Source organism: Lissotriton vulgaris, chromosome 5 (genome assembly GCF_964263255.1).
Source record: "Lissotriton vulgaris chromosome 5, aLisVul1.2, whole genome shotgun sequence".
Lineage (NCBI taxonomy): Eukaryota > Metazoa > Chordata > Amphibia > Caudata > Salamandridae > Lissotriton > Lissotriton vulgaris.
This window is the reverse complement of record NC_141693.1, coordinates 939,433,559-939,456,035: the sequence shown is the minus strand read 5'-3', so window position 1 is coordinate 939,456,035 and position 22,477 is coordinate 939,433,559. Positions and strand designations below refer to the sequence as shown.

General features: G+C 43.3%; 1 protein-coding gene across 3 annotated transcripts in view; it reads left to right on the top strand.

The window, feature by feature from the left end:
- PPP2R2D (protein phosphatase 2 regulatory subunit Bdelta) overlaps window positions 1–22,477 on the top strand; it is a 247,969-nt gene that overhangs the window by 136,881 nt on the left and 88,611 nt on the right. For 2 of the 3 annotated variants that reach the window (XM_086922544.1, XM_086922546.1), the window contains 3 exons: window positions 543–708; window positions 4,764–4,876; window positions 15,435–15,612. In XM_086922544.1, coding sequence (XP_086778670.1) covers window positions 543–708; window positions 4,764–4,876; window positions 15,435–15,612 — 457 coding nt within the window. Of the gene's footprint in view, window positions 1–512; window positions 709–4,763; window positions 4,877–15,434; window positions 15,613–22,477 lie in introns of all 3 variants that reach the window. The other variant, XM_086922547.1, reaches the window with a different exon arrangement.

Below are 22,477 nucleotides of genomic sequence, written 5' to 3'. Positions count from 1 at the left end.
TTGTACATGTTGATGCAGCTCTTCAATCAACTTCAAGAGTTTTCTATTTTCTGAGACACTTTTTCACCCCTTAAGTGAAACACTATTACTCCATCCAGTTACCCTGTCGCCCTATCTAGTGGTTTCCAGAGACTCACTCAGGTCCCCCTGCCGCTCCCTTACTCCCCAATAACTCTATGCTTACAATTTGTTTTTTACACTTTACAGAAACTACAACACTAAAAATGCAGTGTTTATTGTTTTCCAACCTACTCTACAGCCAATAGTATTATGTTAAACATTTCCATTACTCTCAAATGCTGTTCAATATAATGTGTTTTTTATTTTTACTTTGTAAAATGACTTATCTTTCAGGAGAGCTTCTTCAATAGAAGCTACTAAAATATAGCAGCTAGTTTAAATATTTTAAATAAAATACTGCATAGATAGGAATATATGTAGAAATCAGTCAGTATCTTTTATTTTTGTAACTGGGCACTATCCAGTGTTTATATTTGTGATAATGTTTTCAGTATTTTAACTGAAGGAAACTTTTCTTGCAGAATAAAAGCCGTCCTCATTCAAGGGGTGAATATAATGTTTACAGTACATTTCAGAGTCACGAACCAGAATTTGACTACCTGAAAAGTCTAGAAATTGAGGAAAAAATTAATAAAATTAGATGGTTACCACAACAGAATGCGGCCAATTTCCTTCTTTCCACGAACGGTAAGATCTCGTATTAATCTGTACTATTGCAATAGATGGCAGACTGTGTAGAATTAAAACAGGTATAGTTCTGTTAAGTCAGCCCTTTAATATTACACATGCTGTGCCCTTTCCACCGTCTAATGGATATTTTAATTTGTTTGTGCACAATTAGCACATTTTGCAGAGTGAATCTTCTATAAATTTGCATGCAGTACATGTTGCAGAGTAATGCTTGTTCGCAGAATAATCGTTTCTTCTTCACTGTGTGTGGCATGTTGACCATAGATCTGTGCCTCCAAATCTCGCCATGTTACCACCAAATTTAAAGTGACTCAAAATGTAGGTGCTGCAGTTAGTTGCTCGAAGTGTGTTGCCTAGACATAAATGACATCAAAAGACTTCTCCCTTTAAACCATAGGGATTCTTACATCAGGTTATATTCTGGCTTGAGTGGTAAAGGTTGCAAATGAAGAATTGCTATTCAGTTTTCTTTCTTTCAACGTTTAAAAAAAAATATTTCACATGGAGAACCACCTTATATATTTTGACTGAAGTGTTGCACGCCAGCCATTTTCTTTTACAAGTCCATGACAGTCCTTTATACCAAGCATGTATACAGAGGAATCTTTATTTTCAAAAGTAGCCCAACCTGATCAAAGACTTCAACCTTCTGTGCTAATGCCCAGAAATGCAGGAGGTTGTTAAAACACATTCTTCATTCTGAAGAGACAAATCATTTTTCTCTACTAAGCGCTTGTTTCTCTACCCACGTTTTTAGGTCTCGGCTAGAAGCGAGCGAAGCTCTCTCTCGCCAGAGACCTATAGTTAGCGGCTCAGCTTTCGAGGAGGACAGCACCTGGCCGCGCGCAAGGCGATTTGCGCCGGCCGCGAAAGTGCTCGCAGTGGCCAGGTGCTGTCCTCCTCGGAAGCTGAGCCGCTAGCTATACCTCCCGCTGCTTGCGCATGCGCCGTGCCCCCTGGAAGGTTTCGGGCTTACGCATGCGCCGTGCCCCTTCCTGCAGGACCGGCGGTGGCAGACCCGGGGCTGCGGCCGTCCACGGAGCGCGCGAGGACGATGTAAGTGTTTGTTTTCTTTCTTCGGCTCCTCCTCTTGTTTTTATTACAAAAGCGATCTCTGTAATAAGCGCTAAAACATTGAGGGAAACCCTCTTCCAAGAGAGATGTTCCCCTAGTCTTGCCAATCAAGTGACCGCTTTTACACCACTTGCTGCTCTGGATGTTTTATTATAATTTTGGTCCACACGGTGCAGTGGAATTTCAAGTTTGCCATTCCCAATGATAGTTTTGAAAAAAATACATCACAATTGTGTTTGGCGTGCATAGTGACCCTGGCGTTGGTGAGACTAGAGGTCAAAAGTGACAGAGGAGGGTGACAGCGTATGACAGTCATTGGCCGGGTGACGGCTCACAGACGACCCCCTCTGACACCGGTCTGTTTACATAGCGCCTACTGCAAGCACTACCTGCCACTGGAAGTGAGCGCAAGACAGTGCAGGAATCTCCTCAGAGAGATCGGATTATTTGAACAGTTGGTTGTAGGCAGTGGTGGTTTATTCTCATGGCAGTTTAATCGCCATGGTGACAGTGCCATTCCTCCTGGGGGTAACAGGGAGATGTGTGCCAAATGTGTACGGAAAGGCCGAATCACTGAGACGCCTAGGGCAGAAAGGCAAGTCTCGGGGAGTTGACTCCCCACCCCCTTAACGCAGCATTCGCCGTAGTTCTCCAATGACGGTCCTGTTTCCTCTGTGGAACGTTGTGATAAATGTCCTACAAAAAACACAATTTAGTAGCTGCATCCTTCCTGGTACTCAATCATAATATATAAAGCGCTCTTTCACATTTGGGTGAGAGCTGGCGCTATATCAAACAGCACTCCTCTCTCCACCCACCGCACTGGCTAGCCTCCTCCCCCGGGCACACTTCACCTGCCCTCCCGCGTGGTTTGCTTTCCATGCCTCGCCCGTCTCCCAGCACGGGCTCTCCCTTTTATCACGAGCCTTTCCCCCATCACTTCAGCACTACCTCCCTGCACCCTTTTTCATCTGCCAGCACTGGATTACTCTTCCCCTCGCCGCTGGTTCTCATCCCTCTTGCCCAGTGTACAAAGTACCTCAAATCCTGGATGCGAATCTTTGGGAGGTCCTGCACCAACGATGCGCTACGCGGGGTTGATTGAGAACGTCCGTGAAGTGAAGTCCTGCATCGTCTGGGGCACAAAACACTAGCGTGAAACCCTTTGAGAGTGTGCTGTGGCAGAGTCTTTCTGATGTGCAAGTGTGGTATGTGACCGCTCCGCCCCAATTCAAATCCGAGATGGCTTATCCTGCCAACACCTATTTTCCCTTTGTCTCACTGTCTGGAAGCAATACACAAAGACCAGCCGCCCACTACACCAAGTATTGTGACCCAGATACAAGCTGCTGTCCCAAACAAGACAACAAAATGTCAACTTCTAAAAGTGCAATTCTTAAAAAGCCAATCTCGCTATTCCTACTAGTTCCCAATTGAAAGTTATTACTTATTAAATGTAATAAGGTAACCCAATGTTATCCGATGGGAGAGGTAGACGTTGCAGTAGTGAAAAACAAACTTGAGGTTTTCTCTACCAGGACATGTAAAACTTACAAATAAATGTCCAACGTTTTAAATACTCTGCACCCTGCCCTCTGTGCTGTTCAGGGCCTACCATAGAGGTGACATATATGTATTAAAAAGGAAGGTTTAGGCACATTTTTCCAGGATGAAATAGCAGGCTAAAACCACACACAGAGGCTGCAATTATTAAAAGGATTACTTAAATGGGTGGCACAATCAGTGCTGCAGACCCACTAGTATCATTAAATTTACAGGCCCTGGGTAGAATCCGTACCATTTTACTAGAAGCTTAGAAGTTAATAAAACGTGCCAATTGTATGAAGTGATTTCTACAATGTTTAAGGGAGAGGGCAGAAGCACTTTAGCATTGGATAGCTATGGTACAGTGAGCAGAGCCCTAACGCCAACAAAAACGACTTCAGAAGAACAGGAGAGTGAAGAGACAAGGTTTTGGGGGTGATCCTGCAGAGTGGGCCAAGTCCAATAGTAAATTGATAAAAATGTAAATTGATACTTCTATACTGCACTACTCATCCGCAAGGGTCTCAAGGCACTTGTACGAATACCGCTGTGGAACCCATCCTGGCTTTCCCTGTGAGGCGTCCACTCCTGGCCACCCCCTAGGTGGAGGCCAGACATCCTTAGCATTGTGGGGGCCATTGTGGAGATTAAGCAAGCTATTGCCCAGAGTTGCAGAGTGGGACTCCATGATTGGAACAGGCACCGAGGCGAGAACCATCAGGTCCGTGGAATTTTGAGCCCAAGACCCGCCGAGGCGGGGAATTGAACCCTAGTCCCAGGCTAGACCTCTACATCAGGGTCTGCCGCTCTAATCATTGAGCCACACTTCTCCACTAGTACTAATAGTATTTATATTTGGAATTGGTAGTTTTTTTTGGTGCACATTCAAGAATTAGTTCTGTGAAAAAAGCACAACCGAACACATCTATTCTGGTAAAATAAATGACTAAATACAATATCCACAATTATCTTTATATCTGCAGTGTGCAAATAGATTTCGAGGAGTGGAAGTACCTGTTTATAGACCTCCTTGGTACTTGTACTGTATTATGTATGCACCACAGTGATTGATTTGCTAATTTTACCTGGTTAACCCCTTGGATGCTGGTTTATTTCCCATCGCTGTGCGTGAGAAATAAACAGCCCGCGGTATTCGGATGGCACAAGCCCACCGTGACAGATGATGGCCGGGAGCCGTCATGAGCATACAAGGGGTTAAAAGTTGCACATTTTTCGTTTATATTGATTTTCATTCGTATCTTCAACTTTTTGGTGATTTTAATTTAATATGCTGATTTTATTTTCTGTAATTATACACCAAGCAAGTTGCATATTAAAATGAAAATGCAACAATAATGCAATACTTTTTCTTGTGACTGAATGCTTTTCTGAATATACATTTCTGAAATGTAAAACTATATTTTTGTTTCCAGATAAAACTATAAAGTTGTGGAAAATAAGTGAACGGGATAAAAGAGCTGAAGGATATAATTTGAAAGATGACGAAGGGAGACTACGAGATCCATTTCGGATTACATCACTACGGGTAACATCTGCTTTGGTTATTGTGTGACTGATCATTTTGTTACCATTAGAAAAATACAGAATAGTACACTGCCCAAAATAACTTTATTGCTGCTGCTTAAAGCTTTAACTGAACTTTTGCAGAATCACTTGCCGTCATTTGCCCACTCATGTTTAGGTCTCATAATCAACTATTTGAGTGGATTCTAATCAAGGATTCAAAAAGGATCATGAAAAGATAAGAAAAACATCATCTTAGCGCTGTGTAAATTGTTGATGAAGGTGAAATATGGGCCACACAAATACATCCCCACAGTGTTTCCTTCCTCTTCAATCCAGAGTGATTTGAACTCTTCACCCCCTGAATTTTTCTCATGACAACATGTTGGGATTTGTCCATTGAAATTTGTTTTTCCACTTATCTACACATTCTTTTCCAAATGTTTTTGTTGTGAGAGTTGTTTAGGAAGCTTTGAGGGACAAGAATATTTTTTAATACATTTAAGTTGAATCTTTGACGGGGCAACTAAAAGACCTTTCTCTTTTTAGGTCGAGCCTACTAGAGAGCACACACTATATCTGGCTGCGAAAGACCTATTGTAAACTTACAGTGGGCTTACTGTTGGTTGTCTTTGTCACTCTCTTACTTCTTACGCAATGACTTGCCTCTTCTTGTGTTAGAGCCATCACTGGTGGATAATTTATTTATAATCCTCTTTTAGTGCATGAATTGTATTGTTTCACTGCTCACATATAGAGAATTACTTTTTTATTTTTTATTCAGGACACCTTCAGAGTACATGTGTTTCTCGCTCTATCCCTAGTGTACTGCTTGCCCTCACATTACCAAACCCCTCTTTACTGACCCTCCTTCCCCAAATATGCCTCCCCACTATCCCTCAACCCGCAATCCACCCCCTGTAGCAGTATCATTCCCTCAAAGTTTATCTGGAAAAGCACAGCAACAGAAAGGTTTCTGGGATATGGCTGGAATCAGATTTTTTTTTCTCCTGCATATCACATATTGCATGATGGCACAATTTTTGCCAGTCACTCTTTTAAAGGCACTGTGGGAAGGTCCACTTGCTGCACTCACTCAGCTGGTGTCTTAGCAAGAAGATGTACTTGGCATGATCACCTCTCCTGTAGACCTATAAATCCTTTCCCTGGGCTATCACAGAGCAGCAAATAGCTGAATTATGTGGAAAGTAATTTAAGCCTTGGCCCGCACTTTCTAAATATTTTAAATCCTTTTAAACGTTTTGTGATCGAAAAGTATATCAAAATTGAAAACAATTAATTCAATGTACAATTTTGAGATAACATAAGATTTATTTGTTTTCCTTCCAGTTTAAATGGTTTGTTTTACTTTTTTTAATTTTTTTTTTTTACCCTATTTTTGACCACCATTGGCAATGCCAAGAGCTCGGCACTTGAGTTAAAAAGGTGAGAACTGTTGGCATTGTCAAAGCTTGTTGTACCTTAACAACATTAGTGTGTCTTTTCGTATGTGCTTTGAGTGGGCCTTACATCCAAGTTAAACTTTTTTCACATAGTGTAGCACTATTTTCCTCAAGGATCTTTCTTCTATACTTTACTATATGGTGTTTTCTAGTATGATTTGCTTTTTGGTGTGTGGTTTTAAAGGCGGTTTCAGTTACAATTGCGCTAGTTGAGGATTAGTTTCAGAGGGAGTGTTAGCCCCTACCCAACAAAACCATTCAGTTATTGTAATCGGTTTCCTAAACTTTTCAAAATATTTCTTTCGTATTAAAGCTGTCGGTAGGATGTGTAGATGAATAAAAAAAATGTAATATTCATTTTAATTTCGGGAGCTGAAAGTTCCTAAAGAAGGTGTTGACTTGACATTAGCATTTTAAATGGAGCCAGTGCCAAGGTTAGTAAATCAAGTACCACCCATCCAGTTGTCCCCTTTCTGCTTTATCCGGGTTTCATCCATGTCCCTAAAATCATTTGATTTTTATTTTTCTCATTCACCTATTTTTTATTTTTATTTATGCACATATGTCCACTGCCAAATAATGGTGTTATGTAAACTTAATTTGTAGGGTTAAGAGATATCCCATTTGCTTTTTACGTGCCTGGGGCAGGGACTCCCTACTTTCTACAAACTGGTCAATTTTAGAATTCATCCTAACCAAGTTAAAGGTCACCTATTTTAGAACCAACCTTCAAACTCCTCACCTACGCCTACAAATTCCTCAACACCACCGGACCCAAATACCTCAACGAGAGATTATCCTTCCACGTACCTAAGAGGAAACTCCTCTCCGCCGACCTAGCCCTGGCAAAGGTCCCCCGCATCCTCAGAAGTAGATAAGGCGGGAGAGCCTTCTCCTACATCGCTGCCAATACATGGAACGAGCTCCTTGTGAACATCCAGCCTTGCACACCTTCAGGAAGGACCTCAAGACCTGGCTCTTCGACTGATTCCGAGCTTGAACCCCCCTTTCGGTTCGCCCCCCCCCCCCCCCCCCCCCCCCCCTCCTGCGCGCCTTGGGACCATCACGGGTCAGTAGTGCGCTATATAAACCTCTGATTGATTGAACGCATAGCGTATGTAAATAAAGCAGGTATACTGATAGACTATTCTTATTCTGGCTAGATGCATTCAAGAACAACTGTTTCAGTTAACTGAGCAATGTGCTAGATTCTTCAGACCGTGTTAATTACAGGCCACAGCCTAAATAAGACCTGAAGGCTAATTCCGCTTTTCACATTAACCTCATACTGTTATTGTCACTATATATTCTGGCATCCCCTGTTCACTGATGCTAAGATTTGATTTTATGGGCCCCAACAATCAAATGTATTGTAGTTGCACTTACATACTAAACTGTTAGATTCATTTGATGTGGCAACAGAATGTGTTAATTCACTGTCTCAGTGAGTGCTTAGTAGGAAGGATGATATCCCGTTATGTTGCCTCTTTCAAAAGTGTTTCGATTATTTGTATAAGCAATACTGGTACTCTTATCATGCACGCAAATTTCACATCATAACTGTGCCCAGTTCTAAGGGTATAACTAGTTGTTTAAGCCTTTGTGGAAAGTATTACGATGTTGTGCATGATAACCAGGATAAGGCTGTTCTCACATGGCCGTGCATGAAGTGAAATAAAGGTGAGTGAAAAATGGTTGTACTTGGGATCTTGCTGACAATACTTGTGGAGAGATATGGCTCCAGATTTTGGAGCAGGTATGGGACGGAGTGGCATCTGTTGATCATATCCTACTTATGTGGGAAAATGGTTTAGGTTCTCATCGTTGCAATTTGAATAACCTGTTGGTTAAAGTCTTTGAGAGAGTACTTTAAGAAACACCTTTACGCACTGCCACAAACCGCTAACAACTCTCCTCCCTTTGGGTTATGATTCTCTGATTATACTCTTCAGCTCCTCAGGCAGCCCAGTGAGTGTTTAGCACACAGATGCAGTGGACAAGTTGTCAGGCACAGTGACAGCTGCCACTGCAATCTAGAAATCTGTTATAGTGCCATGGCACTGCTCTGTGGGGGATATTAGAGCATTTGAGTGAAAAATCCATCATGCTGGTCTAGCTCAATGGTTAGAGCGGCAGACCCTGATGCAGAGGTCTAGCCCGGGACCAGGGTTCAATTCCCCGCCTCGGCGGGTCCTGGGCTCAAAAATTCCACGGACCTGATAATTCTCACCTCGGTGTCTATTCCAATCATGGAGTCCCACTCTGCAACGCTGGGCAATAGCTTGCTTAATCTCCACAACGGCCCCCACAACGCTAAGGATGCCTGGCCTCCACCTTGGGGGTGCCCAGGAGTGGACGCCTCACAGGGAAAGCCAGGATGGGTTCCACAGCGGTATTCGTACAAGCGCCTTGAGACCCTTGTGGGTGAGTAGTGCGCTATACAAGTATCAATTTACATTTACATTTACCATTCAGCCTATACAGGTGAGCGGAAGCTGCTGGTTTATTTAACTAGACTGGCTGGTGCCTTGATTTCCAGGGTATCTACATTGCTTCTCTACTTTGCTTGAAGGGAATTTCATAATTTAGCTGCCTGTTCAGGGTAGAAGATTCCACCAATTCAGTACTTTCTGTATGATGGGAGACAGTCTAGAGCAATTGGTACTGTTCTCCATCGACAAAAAAGCTTTTCTTTCTCTTTATGGCGATGCTGTTCAGCATTGCTAACTAGCATTGCCAAAGCCACATTGTTGGCTAATTCCTTTGAAAGGCAATACTTACTGGTTTTGTCAATTATCACTCATTAAGGGTGAAAAGTGCTCCCGATAAAGGAGTTTTTCCTTCATTTGTTGTCACGTTTATTAGGAAACGCCACTTTTACCTTGTACAAGACAATTTCAGGAATAGTAGTGTGGCCTAACAGCTGTCAGACAGCTAACATTCATAGGATATTTATTCTATAGCTATCACTTTAGCTCTTCTTCTTTTATCGCAGATATTGCCATTTCAGTCTCTCCATTGTGCTTCTCTTTCTGCCTGCTCAGCCTGCGATGATGTCACGTGGAATGTTGGGGTTGCTTTGTATGTGGTGAGATTCAGTTGGTGTGATGGGCTGAGCAGAGTGGACCTTGCTCCTGGTGGGGCAGTACCAGAGACTACCTGATTTGCTATAGATCTTCTTGTAACTGAAAGACTGTAATTTACTACAAGAATAAATCTACTCTACACATCAACAAGACATGTCTGCGCTCTTACTTCGTTTTAACACTGGCGACGATTCAAAGAACCCATGGAGCTACCTGACTTGACTTTTTAAACTGAAGTAAGTGAAGCTGATTAAGTAGATGAAGAGGCGATTTTTAAAAGGATTTAAAGTTTTGGTACTCAAAGACTTAGACTTAAAGATTTCAAGTATGTAAAATGGATGAAACTAGGCACCCCATTTGCCCCACCAGTGACCCTATCAACGGTCGCCCTCAAAGCTTTGTGTCAGTTTCTTCCCATTTTAACCAAGTGAGAGACTGTCTACTGTGAAGCCTCAAGCATTTGAAGTGTCCGGATCGGAGAAATATAGCAGCAGTGTTGGAGGTTTTAGCTGTTTTCTTCAACAACAAAAAAAGGGGCAAAGTTGCCTGCTTGTGATCTGCTGTGCTGCTGGAGTTGTACGATATGTCTTACAGCAGCTGTGTGGAGTGTGGCTTTTGTTTCCTGGCACCACAGAGAGGGTGCAGCGCACAGTGCGGCCCATTAACTCAGTTTTCGTTCGTGGTTTAATGCCATGAAGAGTGAGCTGTGCTGTGCTGGACTTAGAATCCGTTTCTTTAAGGAGTAACTGTATTTAATGTTTGCTGTCAATTTCTTCCCTGAGCGTGAAGTTATCTAATTTGCCTGTCACTTGGTTTGTCTTTGTCCGGAGGCATAAATCGAGCCTCGGTGATAGTAGTACTTGTTTCCATCCACTGTGTGGTGCTGATGTCATGTCTACTTTAATTTTGGGAGAAATTTTCGCTGAACTATGGCAAAAAATGAAGTCTCACCTGCTTCTTTCCATTAAGTGACGGTTCATAGTTGCCGAGTGGATTCCTCTTTCTCCTACCGCCTCAGTTAGTGACTAATGACGTCACAGAATCTTCGGAGGGTATTGGTGAGCCAAAGCACAATAGAACCTTCTCAACAAGTTGTTAACAGAAGCGTTTCTCACGCTGCTCCGTCTTCACTACGTTGGCCATTCTGGACTGTCTGGTTTGCTGTGAGTCATGCGTGTGATGTCATCACGCATGAATGTCTTCGTCCACACAAGCCACCATTTTGAGTTTCCTTAGTTACCGACACAACGTTAGCAGTGATCTTATTTTTGACGGGATGCAGCTAAGTTTTTTTTTATTGACAGCAATGTTCCATCATCGGAATTAGTATACTGCAGCATATTTTATGGATATGGATATAGTCAACTGTAACACACGTCAGGAGAACCACTTCACGTTAAAATATCCAAAATACTATTTATCTTACAAATGCTTTCTGCGTATTTCTCAGTCTATAGTAAAATGGCTCGAGAGCATAGATCGAGTTCTGACTTTCTCTACAAAATGACAAGGATTTTCCATGACCTCCAGTGTCACAGTTAGTGTATCAGACTAGGTGTACTTTGCCGCCACATTTTTGGATTTTGACAATGTGTTGTTTGGAGAGACCTCGGTGAACAACAGCAGTGAATTCTGTGAACAACTCCCTCCATACCCGTATGATCGACGGTGACTACCTTATTTATTTCAGTTTATTTTGTTGTAGTTCTTAATTGAAAGTGGATGAGAACTAATGTTTATCGTATGCTTCTTGGGTTGTATCTTTTGTGGGTGGTGTGTCCATTGCTTTATGTTTTCGTAATTTTGAAAGGTCATATTATTATTTTTTTGCTTTGTTTCTTTCGCGTGTTGCTTTTGGGTGTCTGTTTGGTTTGCATAAATGTTTCTTTGTTGTCTGTTTGGGATGCCAGAGCAGTCTGTCTTTGGTGTGTCATGGGTTAAAGGACACCCTGCAGTTATTTTGGGTCTAAGGTTATTCTTGGTTTTTGAATTCCTTGGTGTTATCTACACTTGCTATATAGACTGTGTGTGATGTGCGTATTGCACTTGTGGGGTTACCCTAAGTTATGTGGGGTTAAAGGATACCCTGAGTTTTTGTTTTTTTGACTTGCTTTATGTTAGGTGTCCATGCTACACACGTGGGGCTAAGGGTTACCCTAGGTTTTGGTTTGTGTGTGCATGCTGTGTGTGAAGGCTACACACGTGGGGTTAATGGATACCCTAGGTTTTTGGTTGTCTGGTGTTATGTTTATATGCTTCTCAGACTGTGTGTGACGGGTACACACGTGGAGAGTTACCTCAAGTGTAGTCTAACTCCTCTTATAACACTTGTTACCCTTGGTTTTTGGGATTTGTGCAGTTAGAGTTGTAGATCCCGGTCTTGCCCCAGTTTATGCTGGTTTAGTTGTGTGCTTGATTTGTTTTACTGCAGTTTTTGTACTGATTTTGTGTATGGCACATTAGGTATTGTGTGCGGTTTTGGATTTATTGGTTTTTAAGAAGGTATTTTCTTGTTTTGCATTTCTTTTGTTTATGATCATTTTCAGGGAGAAGGAGGTATTGTATTGTGTTGATACTGTGTCTTCTTCTTTCTGTCATAAGTGCGTTTTCCACCAATGCATTTTTTAGTGCTTATGATCATTATCAAAGGGGAGGGATGTGTTGGTTGTATTTATTAATGCATTCTCTTCTTCTCCTTTTCTTTTGAATGTTTAGGGGATGTTTTGGTTTTATATATTATACATTCTCTTTTTCTTCCATTCCTTTGATTGTTTAATTATTAAGAAGGGGGATGTGTTGTAATGTGCTTATTGTCATTTCAGTCTCTCCATTGTGCTTCTCTCTCTGCCTGCTCAGCCTGCGATGATGTCACGTGGAATGTTGGGGTTGCTTTGTATGTGGTGAGATTCAGTTGGTGTGATGGGCTGAGCAGAGTGGACCTTGCTCCTGGTGGGGCAATACCAGAGACTACCTGATTTGCTATAGATCTTCTTGTAACTGAAAGACTGTAATTTACTACAAGAATACATCTACTCTATACATCAACAAGACATGTCTGCGCTCTTACTTCGTTTTAATATACTGATTAGTAGGAACCTAGGTAGTGGTTTTCTTGTGACAAGCTTGCATCACATGTCACAAGGTAGGACAGAACGGAGTTCAGGGATCATGATTATTACCACCTCTTTGTGAAAAGCAATCCACCTTTGGATTATGACAAATTCTACAGTGCATAAAAAGAATGCTTATTCGTAGACTTCCTCCTGAGAAGAAAAGCAAACTGTCATCCTTAGGGTTTGCAGAACATTGGTTATAAACATGACCTTTAGGTTTTATTACCTTAACAGACCATAATGACTGATCCTAGAGTAAGTCTGCTAGAATGCCTTTCATTTACAGGTTTCATTCGAGGTATTGCCAGTATTGATTTGTCTTAATAAATATGTACATAAAAAGAAGGGAAAACTAAACTTGATGAGACCACTTTGTATTTGGAAATGAATTGGAAAGTGTGCCTTCCTTTTGTTATAATTTGTGTGCAAGCAGAATTGGGGGTGGGGGGCAGCTATTGTGAGAGGATTTCTAAGGATTCCAGGCAGTATTCTCTCAAATTAGTTTCATGGTTATTTCACTAATAAAAGATCTTTGCTGAAAAGGCTACTTCAGCAAACTGCATCCGACGTTGAAAGGGTGAATTAGTAGTTTACCCCCTTCTTCTTAAAATACTTTTGTTGCAAATTGTGTCCTTCGTGTTTGACTCCCAATACCCCCAGCAATACCGATCATCTACTATATTACTAAATGCAAATACTTAACTGGGTGATAGGTTTATGTCAGCGGGCACTAGGCATCACACTAGTGTGGATTTGTCAATGCAGGGGACAGCACTATTACATGATATACTTTGCATTGCTTAAGCACATGGGTGCTTAATCTCAATCAAGAAGACTGAGGTCATGCGCCAGCTAGCTCCCCACGCTCCATACACAGAACCAGCCATCACTGTAAATGGGCAGAGGCTGCAGACAAGGACCACTGTTGAATTTAACTACAGTTGCGAAAGCTAGCTCTGCTTTCAGCAGATTGAGCACCAACGTTTTGAAAGCGTTGAGTGATCAGACTACCAACGAAACCAAAGGTCTTCCGAGCAATGATCATTCTAACTCTGCTGTACGCCTGCGAGATGTGGACTGTCTACCGGATGCATGCACGACTGCTTAATCACTTCTACATGTCCTGTCTTCCCAAGCTTCTGAGAATCAGATGGAAGGACAAAGATCCCAATACTGTTTTTTTCCAGAGCTTGTCGGCCATCAGTTCATACTCTGCTGATGAAAGCCCAGATGGACTTGGCATGTCAGAATTTCAAATGTGCACATCCCCAAACTGGTCTTCTATGGATAACTCACTCAGGGAAAGTTCTCCCATGAAGCGCAAAAGAAGCTGGTAAAGGACACAATTAAGGCCTCCCTGAAGTCCCTAAATACCTCCACCTGGGAAACCCTCACACTGAACTGTCCAGCATGGCGCAGCCTTGTTTGCAAACGGTGCCAAATCTCCATGGCGAGGCGTGCTGCTGAAGCCCAAAGAATGCATGAGCTGCTTAAGTCCAGAGCTGCCTGCACCTCCAGACAGTGTATGCCCGACATGTGACAGGACGTTCCTTTCTCCAATTGGACTACTCTGTCATCTTCAGACGCACAGTATGGTCAACTAGTCAATGAAATATCAAGGCCTCGTTGACACCGATGGACGAACATCAAGTTGGCTTTTCATTGCTAATTTATTTGAGTTGTTTTTGTCTAAGTACCAAAATGTACAGTTTATTTCCTTCCTTGTTATCATTTGCCCAAAGAGATCAACTCAGTTATACCAAATGCAGTGGTGATTCTGAGTTTTTGGAGTATAAATTGTTGAGGTTTTTAAAAAGATTACTGTATGTTGTGTAAATAAGTTCACTTTTTAATGTGAATCACCACACAATATGAAACCGGACACTTTGCTGCACCTTCGTATTGTTTAGCAAGGCATAATATTTTTTTTAACACTTTTCCTGTATTTAAAATGTATTTATTTAAAATTTGTTTCTGAAGGACTAAAAACCACTAGGTGGTAGTTTCAGAGCTCTTTGTGTCTGATACATCGGTCCAACAATGAATCCATAGACAAATTGACACTTTGACCGCATAAGCGGAAGAGGAAAAAACCCTGGATAAAATTTCATAGAAAAGAGCAATTTGACCCAGTAGGTAGATTGAAGCTTGTTTTACTGTTCAAACCGATGTGCCATGATAATAGGAGAAGACAGCTGGATAGCACACAGAGATAATCTCACAGCTCGTGTGCCAAAGTAAATTTGTAAGCAACTTTCTGAATCTGAGAGCGATTGTTTCAAGCCATATATTCTTTGAGGGGGAGTTTCTCAGGAGGGTTTACTATTGGGTGACCTGTGTCAGGGCTATTGCACCATCCAAGGCAGTAGATCACAACTGCTAGGATTATGTCTTCATACTGAGCTATTATATAAGAGTGGAAGAATGCTTTTAAGCTTGGAAAACATGTTTGACTACAAGAACTATTTGTGATGCAAGTGAAAGCTTGCTTTTTAACATCCTAACTAGACGAACCAAGGACCTCCGGCCAGGAGAAAGGCAAGTAAGTGGCTCATGGTGGACCTTTGCCATGAGCAGGATTTCACTTATCTTTCAACTGAGGCATAACCACTTCATGTGCATCCTACAGTGGATTTTTGGTAGACAATGTGACAAGTATGGTAAGTTGCCGGAGTAGTTTTCAAGCTTACGCTGGAGCTGTACGTTTTCTACATGCATATGGTATCCAGTCTCGTAATATGCCTGGATTTTGCAAAGAGCTGTGAGGATAATGCAAAGCATAATTATTTGTATTGTGTGCATGTATATTGAAAGTATTTATGTTTCTGCTTTTTTGTTTGAAATCACTTTTCTTGTTGCCAAATGTAAAATGTATTCTTGACCAAGATTAACTTCGTATTTCTTGTTTTTACTCCTAGGTGCCAATTTTGAAACCCATGGATCTAATGGTGGAAGCAAGTCCTCGAAGAATATTTGCAAATGCTCATACTTATCACATAAACTCCATTTCAGTAAATAGTGATCATGAAACATACCTCTCTGCGGATGACCTCCGAATTAATTTATGGCATTTAGAAATCACAGATAGAAGCTTTAGTATCCTTTTACATGTCTGCTGACGTAGAGATATCATTTATTTGGTCATATTTTTTTTAAACCTAATTGTTATCCTAGGATGTTAACTGTTCAACACATTCATTTTGAGGGTCACCCTCTCTCTCGCTTTCTCTCCCCCCTCTCTCCATATATATATATATATATATATATATATATATATATATATATATATATATATATATATATATTCTTTTCAAATGTTCCCGTAGCAGAGGGAACTGCTTGCGTTGGTGTCCGCGTTTAGAGACCGGGAGCGTGTCTCCTAGTAATCCGAAAACAAAGGCAAGGACGCGGCACTCTTCTTTTCACAGTAGATTTATTTTAGGTCTCAAGCAAAACTCCTACGCGTTTCGAACAAACGTTCTTGGTCACGGCAGTGTTCTACAAATGTCCCTTTTCTCTTTCCACATTTTATACTTGTTCACTTCTTGTTACTAAGTGAAGCATTCTGTGTATATATATATATATATATATATATATATATATATATATATATATATATATATATATATATATATATATATATATATATATATATATATATATATATATATATATACACATACATATATATATATATATACACATACACACACATACACACACATACACACACACACACACACACATACATACTGGTGGTTTTTGCAAGGATCTGAGAGTGAGATTGGAACTTTGTTTCTTCTGCATATGTGTGTGAGATAGATGTATATCTATCTCATTGGTAGTTGCCGCGCTAGGTAGTTATTGTTGGGGCCTGGTTTCCATAGAAAGTAGATTTTTTTGTTTAATAACTTTGGTGCAGTTTGATGAATCTTCACTAAACTTTCCACTAAAATAGTTCATCGACCTTCACTAAACTTTCCACTAAAATAGTTCATCGACCTCTGCTCCTTTCTGCAAAGTTTTGGGGTGATATGTCAAGCTGGAGGTTGGGAAGTGGGGGGGGCCCAGAAGTATTCTTTCCCCATGCAATTTTCTATAGGAACACTACAACCAAAACGTCTGAACCGAATTACACCAAATTTTACAGAAAACTAGATCTTTACCCAAAAAGAATGTTCGAAAATATTTTCAGTGTCCAGCCCATATCCTCTGTTGGACTATTCTTAGGGAATCCTGTTTTTGTATGAAAATCTGAGACAGACCTTGGATAGAAATTAATTTAAAATTGAAGCAGAGGAGTGATCATGCCACCGTTGTTAGGCTTGTAGATTAGGCAAAAACACAAATGTATTATACAAGTTGGAAGAGCTAAAAATCATTTTCCCCAGAATTTATGTTGTAAGCGCTATGAGGTGTTACTGTTACCCAGTTCAAAAGTTCCTAATTAGCTAAACTTTATGCAGATGGGCAGGTGGCTCAGTCTTACTGGGATTGGAGCTTGTATCCTTGCTTGCGGTCATTGAGTAGCGAGTGGTGAGTGTTCAACTCAATTGGCCACCCTGCCTGCACAGAGGCCTGAGAATGGCTAGAGTATTTGATGCATTATGCTTCAAGGAATCAGAGTTTGTAAAAGAACAAGATATTGGAATCAAGAATGTATTCGAAATGGTTATTAAATAAATTAATAAAATAAAAACGGAATTATCTGTGTGTTTATGGCAATGTGTGCTGAAGACTTGCCTACTTGAGATGTCATTGAGTCAAGACAAACCTGTCCTCATTTCTCGATTGTAGTGTTTGAATAGCGCCTGTTATTATGAACAAAATAATGGATTAAATTATGTGAATACGGACAGCTTGCCCTGCACAGTTAAGAAATAATCTAAAACGAGGGAAGAACGACCAACTTGGAATGACGGTGAAACCACCAACTAGTATTAGCTCTTTAAGAAGGAAAAAAAAACACACTAATGAAATCCCAAATGTGACAGATTATCATTAATGATCATTAACCTTAAATTAAATCTCATTGATTAACCTGTGTAATAACTTCCACAATAATTATTTCATATGGAAATTAAATAACTAGCCAATGAATCTTTAATAGTGTAATTGGCAAATTGAACTTTGGTACATAAATGTAATATGAGCACAGGCTTTATTGATATGAAATTAATTATAAAAGTATAACGGAGGGAAAATGAGACGCATGACACTGCATTAAACAATATCTAATAGTTTTATCATGATTGTGATATCTGTAAAACTGTTTGATACATTAGGGTTGGCGTGCGTGTGTATGTGTTTGTATATATAGCAAAGTTATCTCGCGGGCAGTAGAGCACTTAATAGGAGGTATAGCCTCGGAAAGATGCAATCATTATGGGTCAGTTAAGGGTAGACTGCTGGATTGGGGTAGTGCACCTTAAAGAGATGGATCTTCAAAATCAGTTTGAATTGTAAGAGAGTCCCTGTTTAGCTGATGTCGATGGGGATGTTGTTCCAGTGGCTGGAACATAGATGGAAAAGTTGTGTTTCATCATTCTTGCAATGCTTTTTGTCCATTCTGGCGATATCCAGGCTCCTGGCCCTGTGTTGTATCCCTGACGGGACTAATTTGTTTCGCAGGTAACCTGCAGTTTGATGGATGTTTGCAGCTGCTCTTGGAAGATGATGTAAGCTGAAAGGATGAGCTAGCGTAGGCCTTGTATCGTGAGCTGATCTCCAGTTTCTTCTAGCCCTTACTGACGTATGCCACTACACTTAGGATATCTTTTTGTGGTGCTTGGGTAGTATCTAGAAAACCACTGTACACAGTTTAGCCTCTGTAAGATTGGAGAGGACTAAGCCTTGTATGGTAGTTCTAAATGTATCTTTCAGGAGAGACCACTTCCCCTTCTTCAATAGGTAAAGTTGAAACAAAGATGTTTTGATCTTCCTGGCGAGTTGTTGCTTAAATGGGAAGTCTAAATCAATAATGAATCCCAGCGATTTTGCATGATTTGTTACCTGGGGGCTGAAGCCTGGTGAGTTTAGTTGTATTGCCAGGTGCGAATTTGAAGTTGATTGCAGATATTTGCAAACTGAAGGAACTCTTTCTTTGTGGAGTTTAGCTTTTGAAAGTAAGTTAATATCAAAGATTGTATTAAACAATAGGCCAGGCAGGTGGACTGGACATTTCACAAATGGCAATGGAAATGATTCAAAATGTTGAGCTGCAAGAATTAATGAAGAACTGCAAAGTGTAGTGGCATACGTCAGTAAGGGCTAGAAGAAACTGGAGATCAGCTCACGATACAAGGCCTACGCCAGCTCATCCTTCCAGCTTACATCATGGTTATGAACTTATGTGGATTGTGCTAATCAGACATTGATCGGGAGAAAGACTCCAAAACAACTTGCCAGTGAAAGTGAAGATGGCCTAGAAGAATAATTGCAGCCATTTAAAAAGCAAAGATCAGTCCTGACAAAGTCCTTGTTTGGAGCTGAAATATGTGTATTGATTTGCTTCAGATCTTTAAAATCTATGTTGATGGTTGTATTACCGATTTTTAACCACGCTGCATATAGTTTTAATAAATTATCTAGTCATTTTTAGGTCTCGCCTGTCGATGCGCATGCGCATCGAGCAAGCGAGACTATTGCGAGTTATCCACTCTTTATCCACACTGCAAGGAATCGTGGCGATTCCTTGCAGTGCCCGTGACTTTTAAGGTCAATGCGCATGCGCATTGAGCTTATGCGCATGCGCATTGACCTTAAAAGCGCGTGCGCGTGCACGTCCGTCTCCTAACAACACACACACACCCTCTCCCCCGCTCCGCCCCCTCCCGCCGTGTCGCATTTCTCTTTCTCCTCCCCCTCCCCTCTCTTCCTTCCGTCTAACGCCGTGTCGCACCTCTCCGCCCCCTCCCCGCTCCGCCCCCTCCCCTTCCCTCCGTGTCGCATTTCTCCTCTCCCCTCTCCGCCCCCTCCCCTGCCCGCCGTGTTATTTGTTTTTTTGTCCTTCGGACTCCTATGGGTTTTCGCTCTCCCTGTGTATACATACCAGTGCGAACCCCTCTGTGCGACACGCCCCTTCCCCACCTCCTCCCCCAGACCTATTGGACGATTCCACGTCACCTGGCCTCGCCCCCTCTCTACTTCCTTCCAGACATTTCTGGTCTCCCTGACTACGCCCGAGGCTCCTGACTGACCCGGAAGCACTCCATACACGTCCAGAGGTATGTGTATCATCAAGGCTGCTACTTTGGCTACTTGCGCTGGCCTCGCAGTCCTTTGACCAGTACCTCTCTCTCTCCCCTCAGATTCAGTATCGGCCATTTCGGTACCCCCGTGGATGTACCGTACTTTCAACCGGACAGAAGACATCGATTTTTGTCCGCCGGATCCACGTCCTTACCTACTACCCTGTTGCGAGTGGCTACAGAGACCAATCAGGTACACTGCCTCTAGCGCCCACCTCCCGTGATCACGCCTACCTGACCCAATGTCCTAAACCCCTGTTTCCCCACAGATCACAGCCCCCTCTGATGTGTGTTCGAGCCACCGCCGAGGACTTATTCACTACCGATGCCTCACAGGTATATTGCATGCAAGCGCCGCCATAATACCAACCACCCCCCTCCCCCCTATCAGCTTTCCACCTCCTCCCTTTGTTCCTCTACGCACGTGTCCCAAAGTTTTTTTTCTGCCTGTATTTCATAGCCTCACTTATGGCCCTATCTACTATTAGTTCTCCTACACGCGCTTTTAGTCTGCTCTGAAGCAGCTATCATTCCCCAACCTGCCATCAATTTCACAACGCGTGCTGCTTACACGCAGTTTAGTCCTGCCCATGTGCTACTCAGAGTACCAGTTGTTCCCGTACCTGTCATTTAACCATGCTACGTGCGCCGTAGACATGTGCTTAGTCATGTTTGGTAATTTGTTTTTACTGCACCAACAGTTTACCTACATCCACATAGACGCTGGCTCTGTTTTATCGGTTCACATTCTCCTTATTATACTCAGGACACACACTATGGTTAATTTATCCCTTCAACGTTGCTTACAGTTCCGCTGGCTTCTCCTTGAAGACACCACTTGATTTAATACTGCGGAACTGCAATTCTTACCGTTTTTTTCATCAGTCCTTGCATACGCTGACCTTACTAATGGGGCATGCTTTTGCACCTTTGACTGCCTGACAGCGCGTCCCCTCACCCTAACTCACCCTCAACCCCTCACCCTAACTCACCCTCACCCACCCTCAACCCCTCACCCTCACTCAACCTCACTCACCCTCAACCCCTCACCCTCAACCCCTCACCCACCTTCACTCACCCTCACCCTCACCCACCCTCACTCACCCTCACTCACCCTCACTCACCCTCACTCACCCTCAACCTCCCTCACCCTCAACCACCCTCAAACCCTCATCCTCACTCACCCTCACCCTCACTCACCCTCAACCCCTCACCCTCACTCACCCTCAACCCCTCACCCTCACCCAACCTCAACCCCTCACCCTCAATACCTCACCCACCCTCACCCAATCTCAACCCCTCACCCTCAATACCTCACCCTCACTCACCCTCACCCTCACCCTCACTCACCCTCAACCCCTCACTCACACCCTCACTCACCCTCACTCACCCTCACTCGCCCTCACACGCCCTCACTCACCCTCACTCACCCTCACCCTCACTCACCCTCAACCACCCTCACCCACCCTCAACCCCTCATCCTTACTCACCCTCACCCTCACTCACCCTCAACCCCTCACCCTCACTCACCCTCAACCCCTCACCCTCACTCACCCTCACCCTCACTCACCCTCACCCTCAACCCCTCACCCTCAATCTCTCACCCTCAATCCCTCACCCTCACTCACCCTCAACCCCTCACCCTCACTCACCCTCAACCCCTCACCCTCACTCACCCTCAACCCCCTCACCCTCACTCACCCTCAACCCCTCACCCACACCATCACTCACCCTCACTCGCCCTCACTCGCCCTCACTCACCCTCACCCACCCTCACCCTCACTCACCCTCAACACCTCACCCTCACTCACCCTCAATGCCTCACCCTCACTCACCCTCAACACCTCACCCTCAACCCCTCACTCTAACTCACCCTCAACACCTCACCCTCACTCACCCTCACTCACCCTCACTCACCCTCACTCACCCTCACCCACCCTCAACCCCTCACCCTAACTCACCCTCACCCTCACTCACCCTCACTCACCCTCAACCCCTCACCCTCACTCACCCTCATCCTCACCCTCACTCATCCTCACTCACACTCACCCTCACTCACCCTCACACTCACTCACCCTCACCCTCACTCACCCTCAACCTCACTCACCCTCAACCTCACTCACCCTCACCCACCCTCAACCCCTCATCCTCACTCACCCTCACCCTCACTCACCCTCAACCCCTCACCCTCACTCACCCTCAACCCCTCACCCTCACTCACCCTCACTCACCCTCACTCACATTCACCCTCACTCACCCTCACTCACTCACCCTCACTCACCCTCACTCACCCTCACTCACCCTCACTCACCCTCACCCTCACTCACCCTCTCTCACATTCACCCTCACCCTCACTCACTCACCCTCACCCACCCTCAACCCCTCATCCTCACTCACCCTCAACCCCTCACCCTCACTCACCCTCACTCACCCTCAACCCCTCACCCTCAATCCCTCACCCTCACTCACCCTCAACCCCTCACCCTCACTCACCCTCAACCCCTTACCCTCAACCCCTTACCCTCACCCTCACTCACCCTCACTCACCCTCACTCACCCTCACTCACCCTCACTCACCCTCACTCACCCTCACTCACCCTCACTCACCCTCACTCACCCTCACTCACCCTCACTCACCCTCACTCACCCTCACTCACCCTCCCTCACCCTCCCTCACCCTCACCCTCACCCTCACTCACCCTCAACCCCTC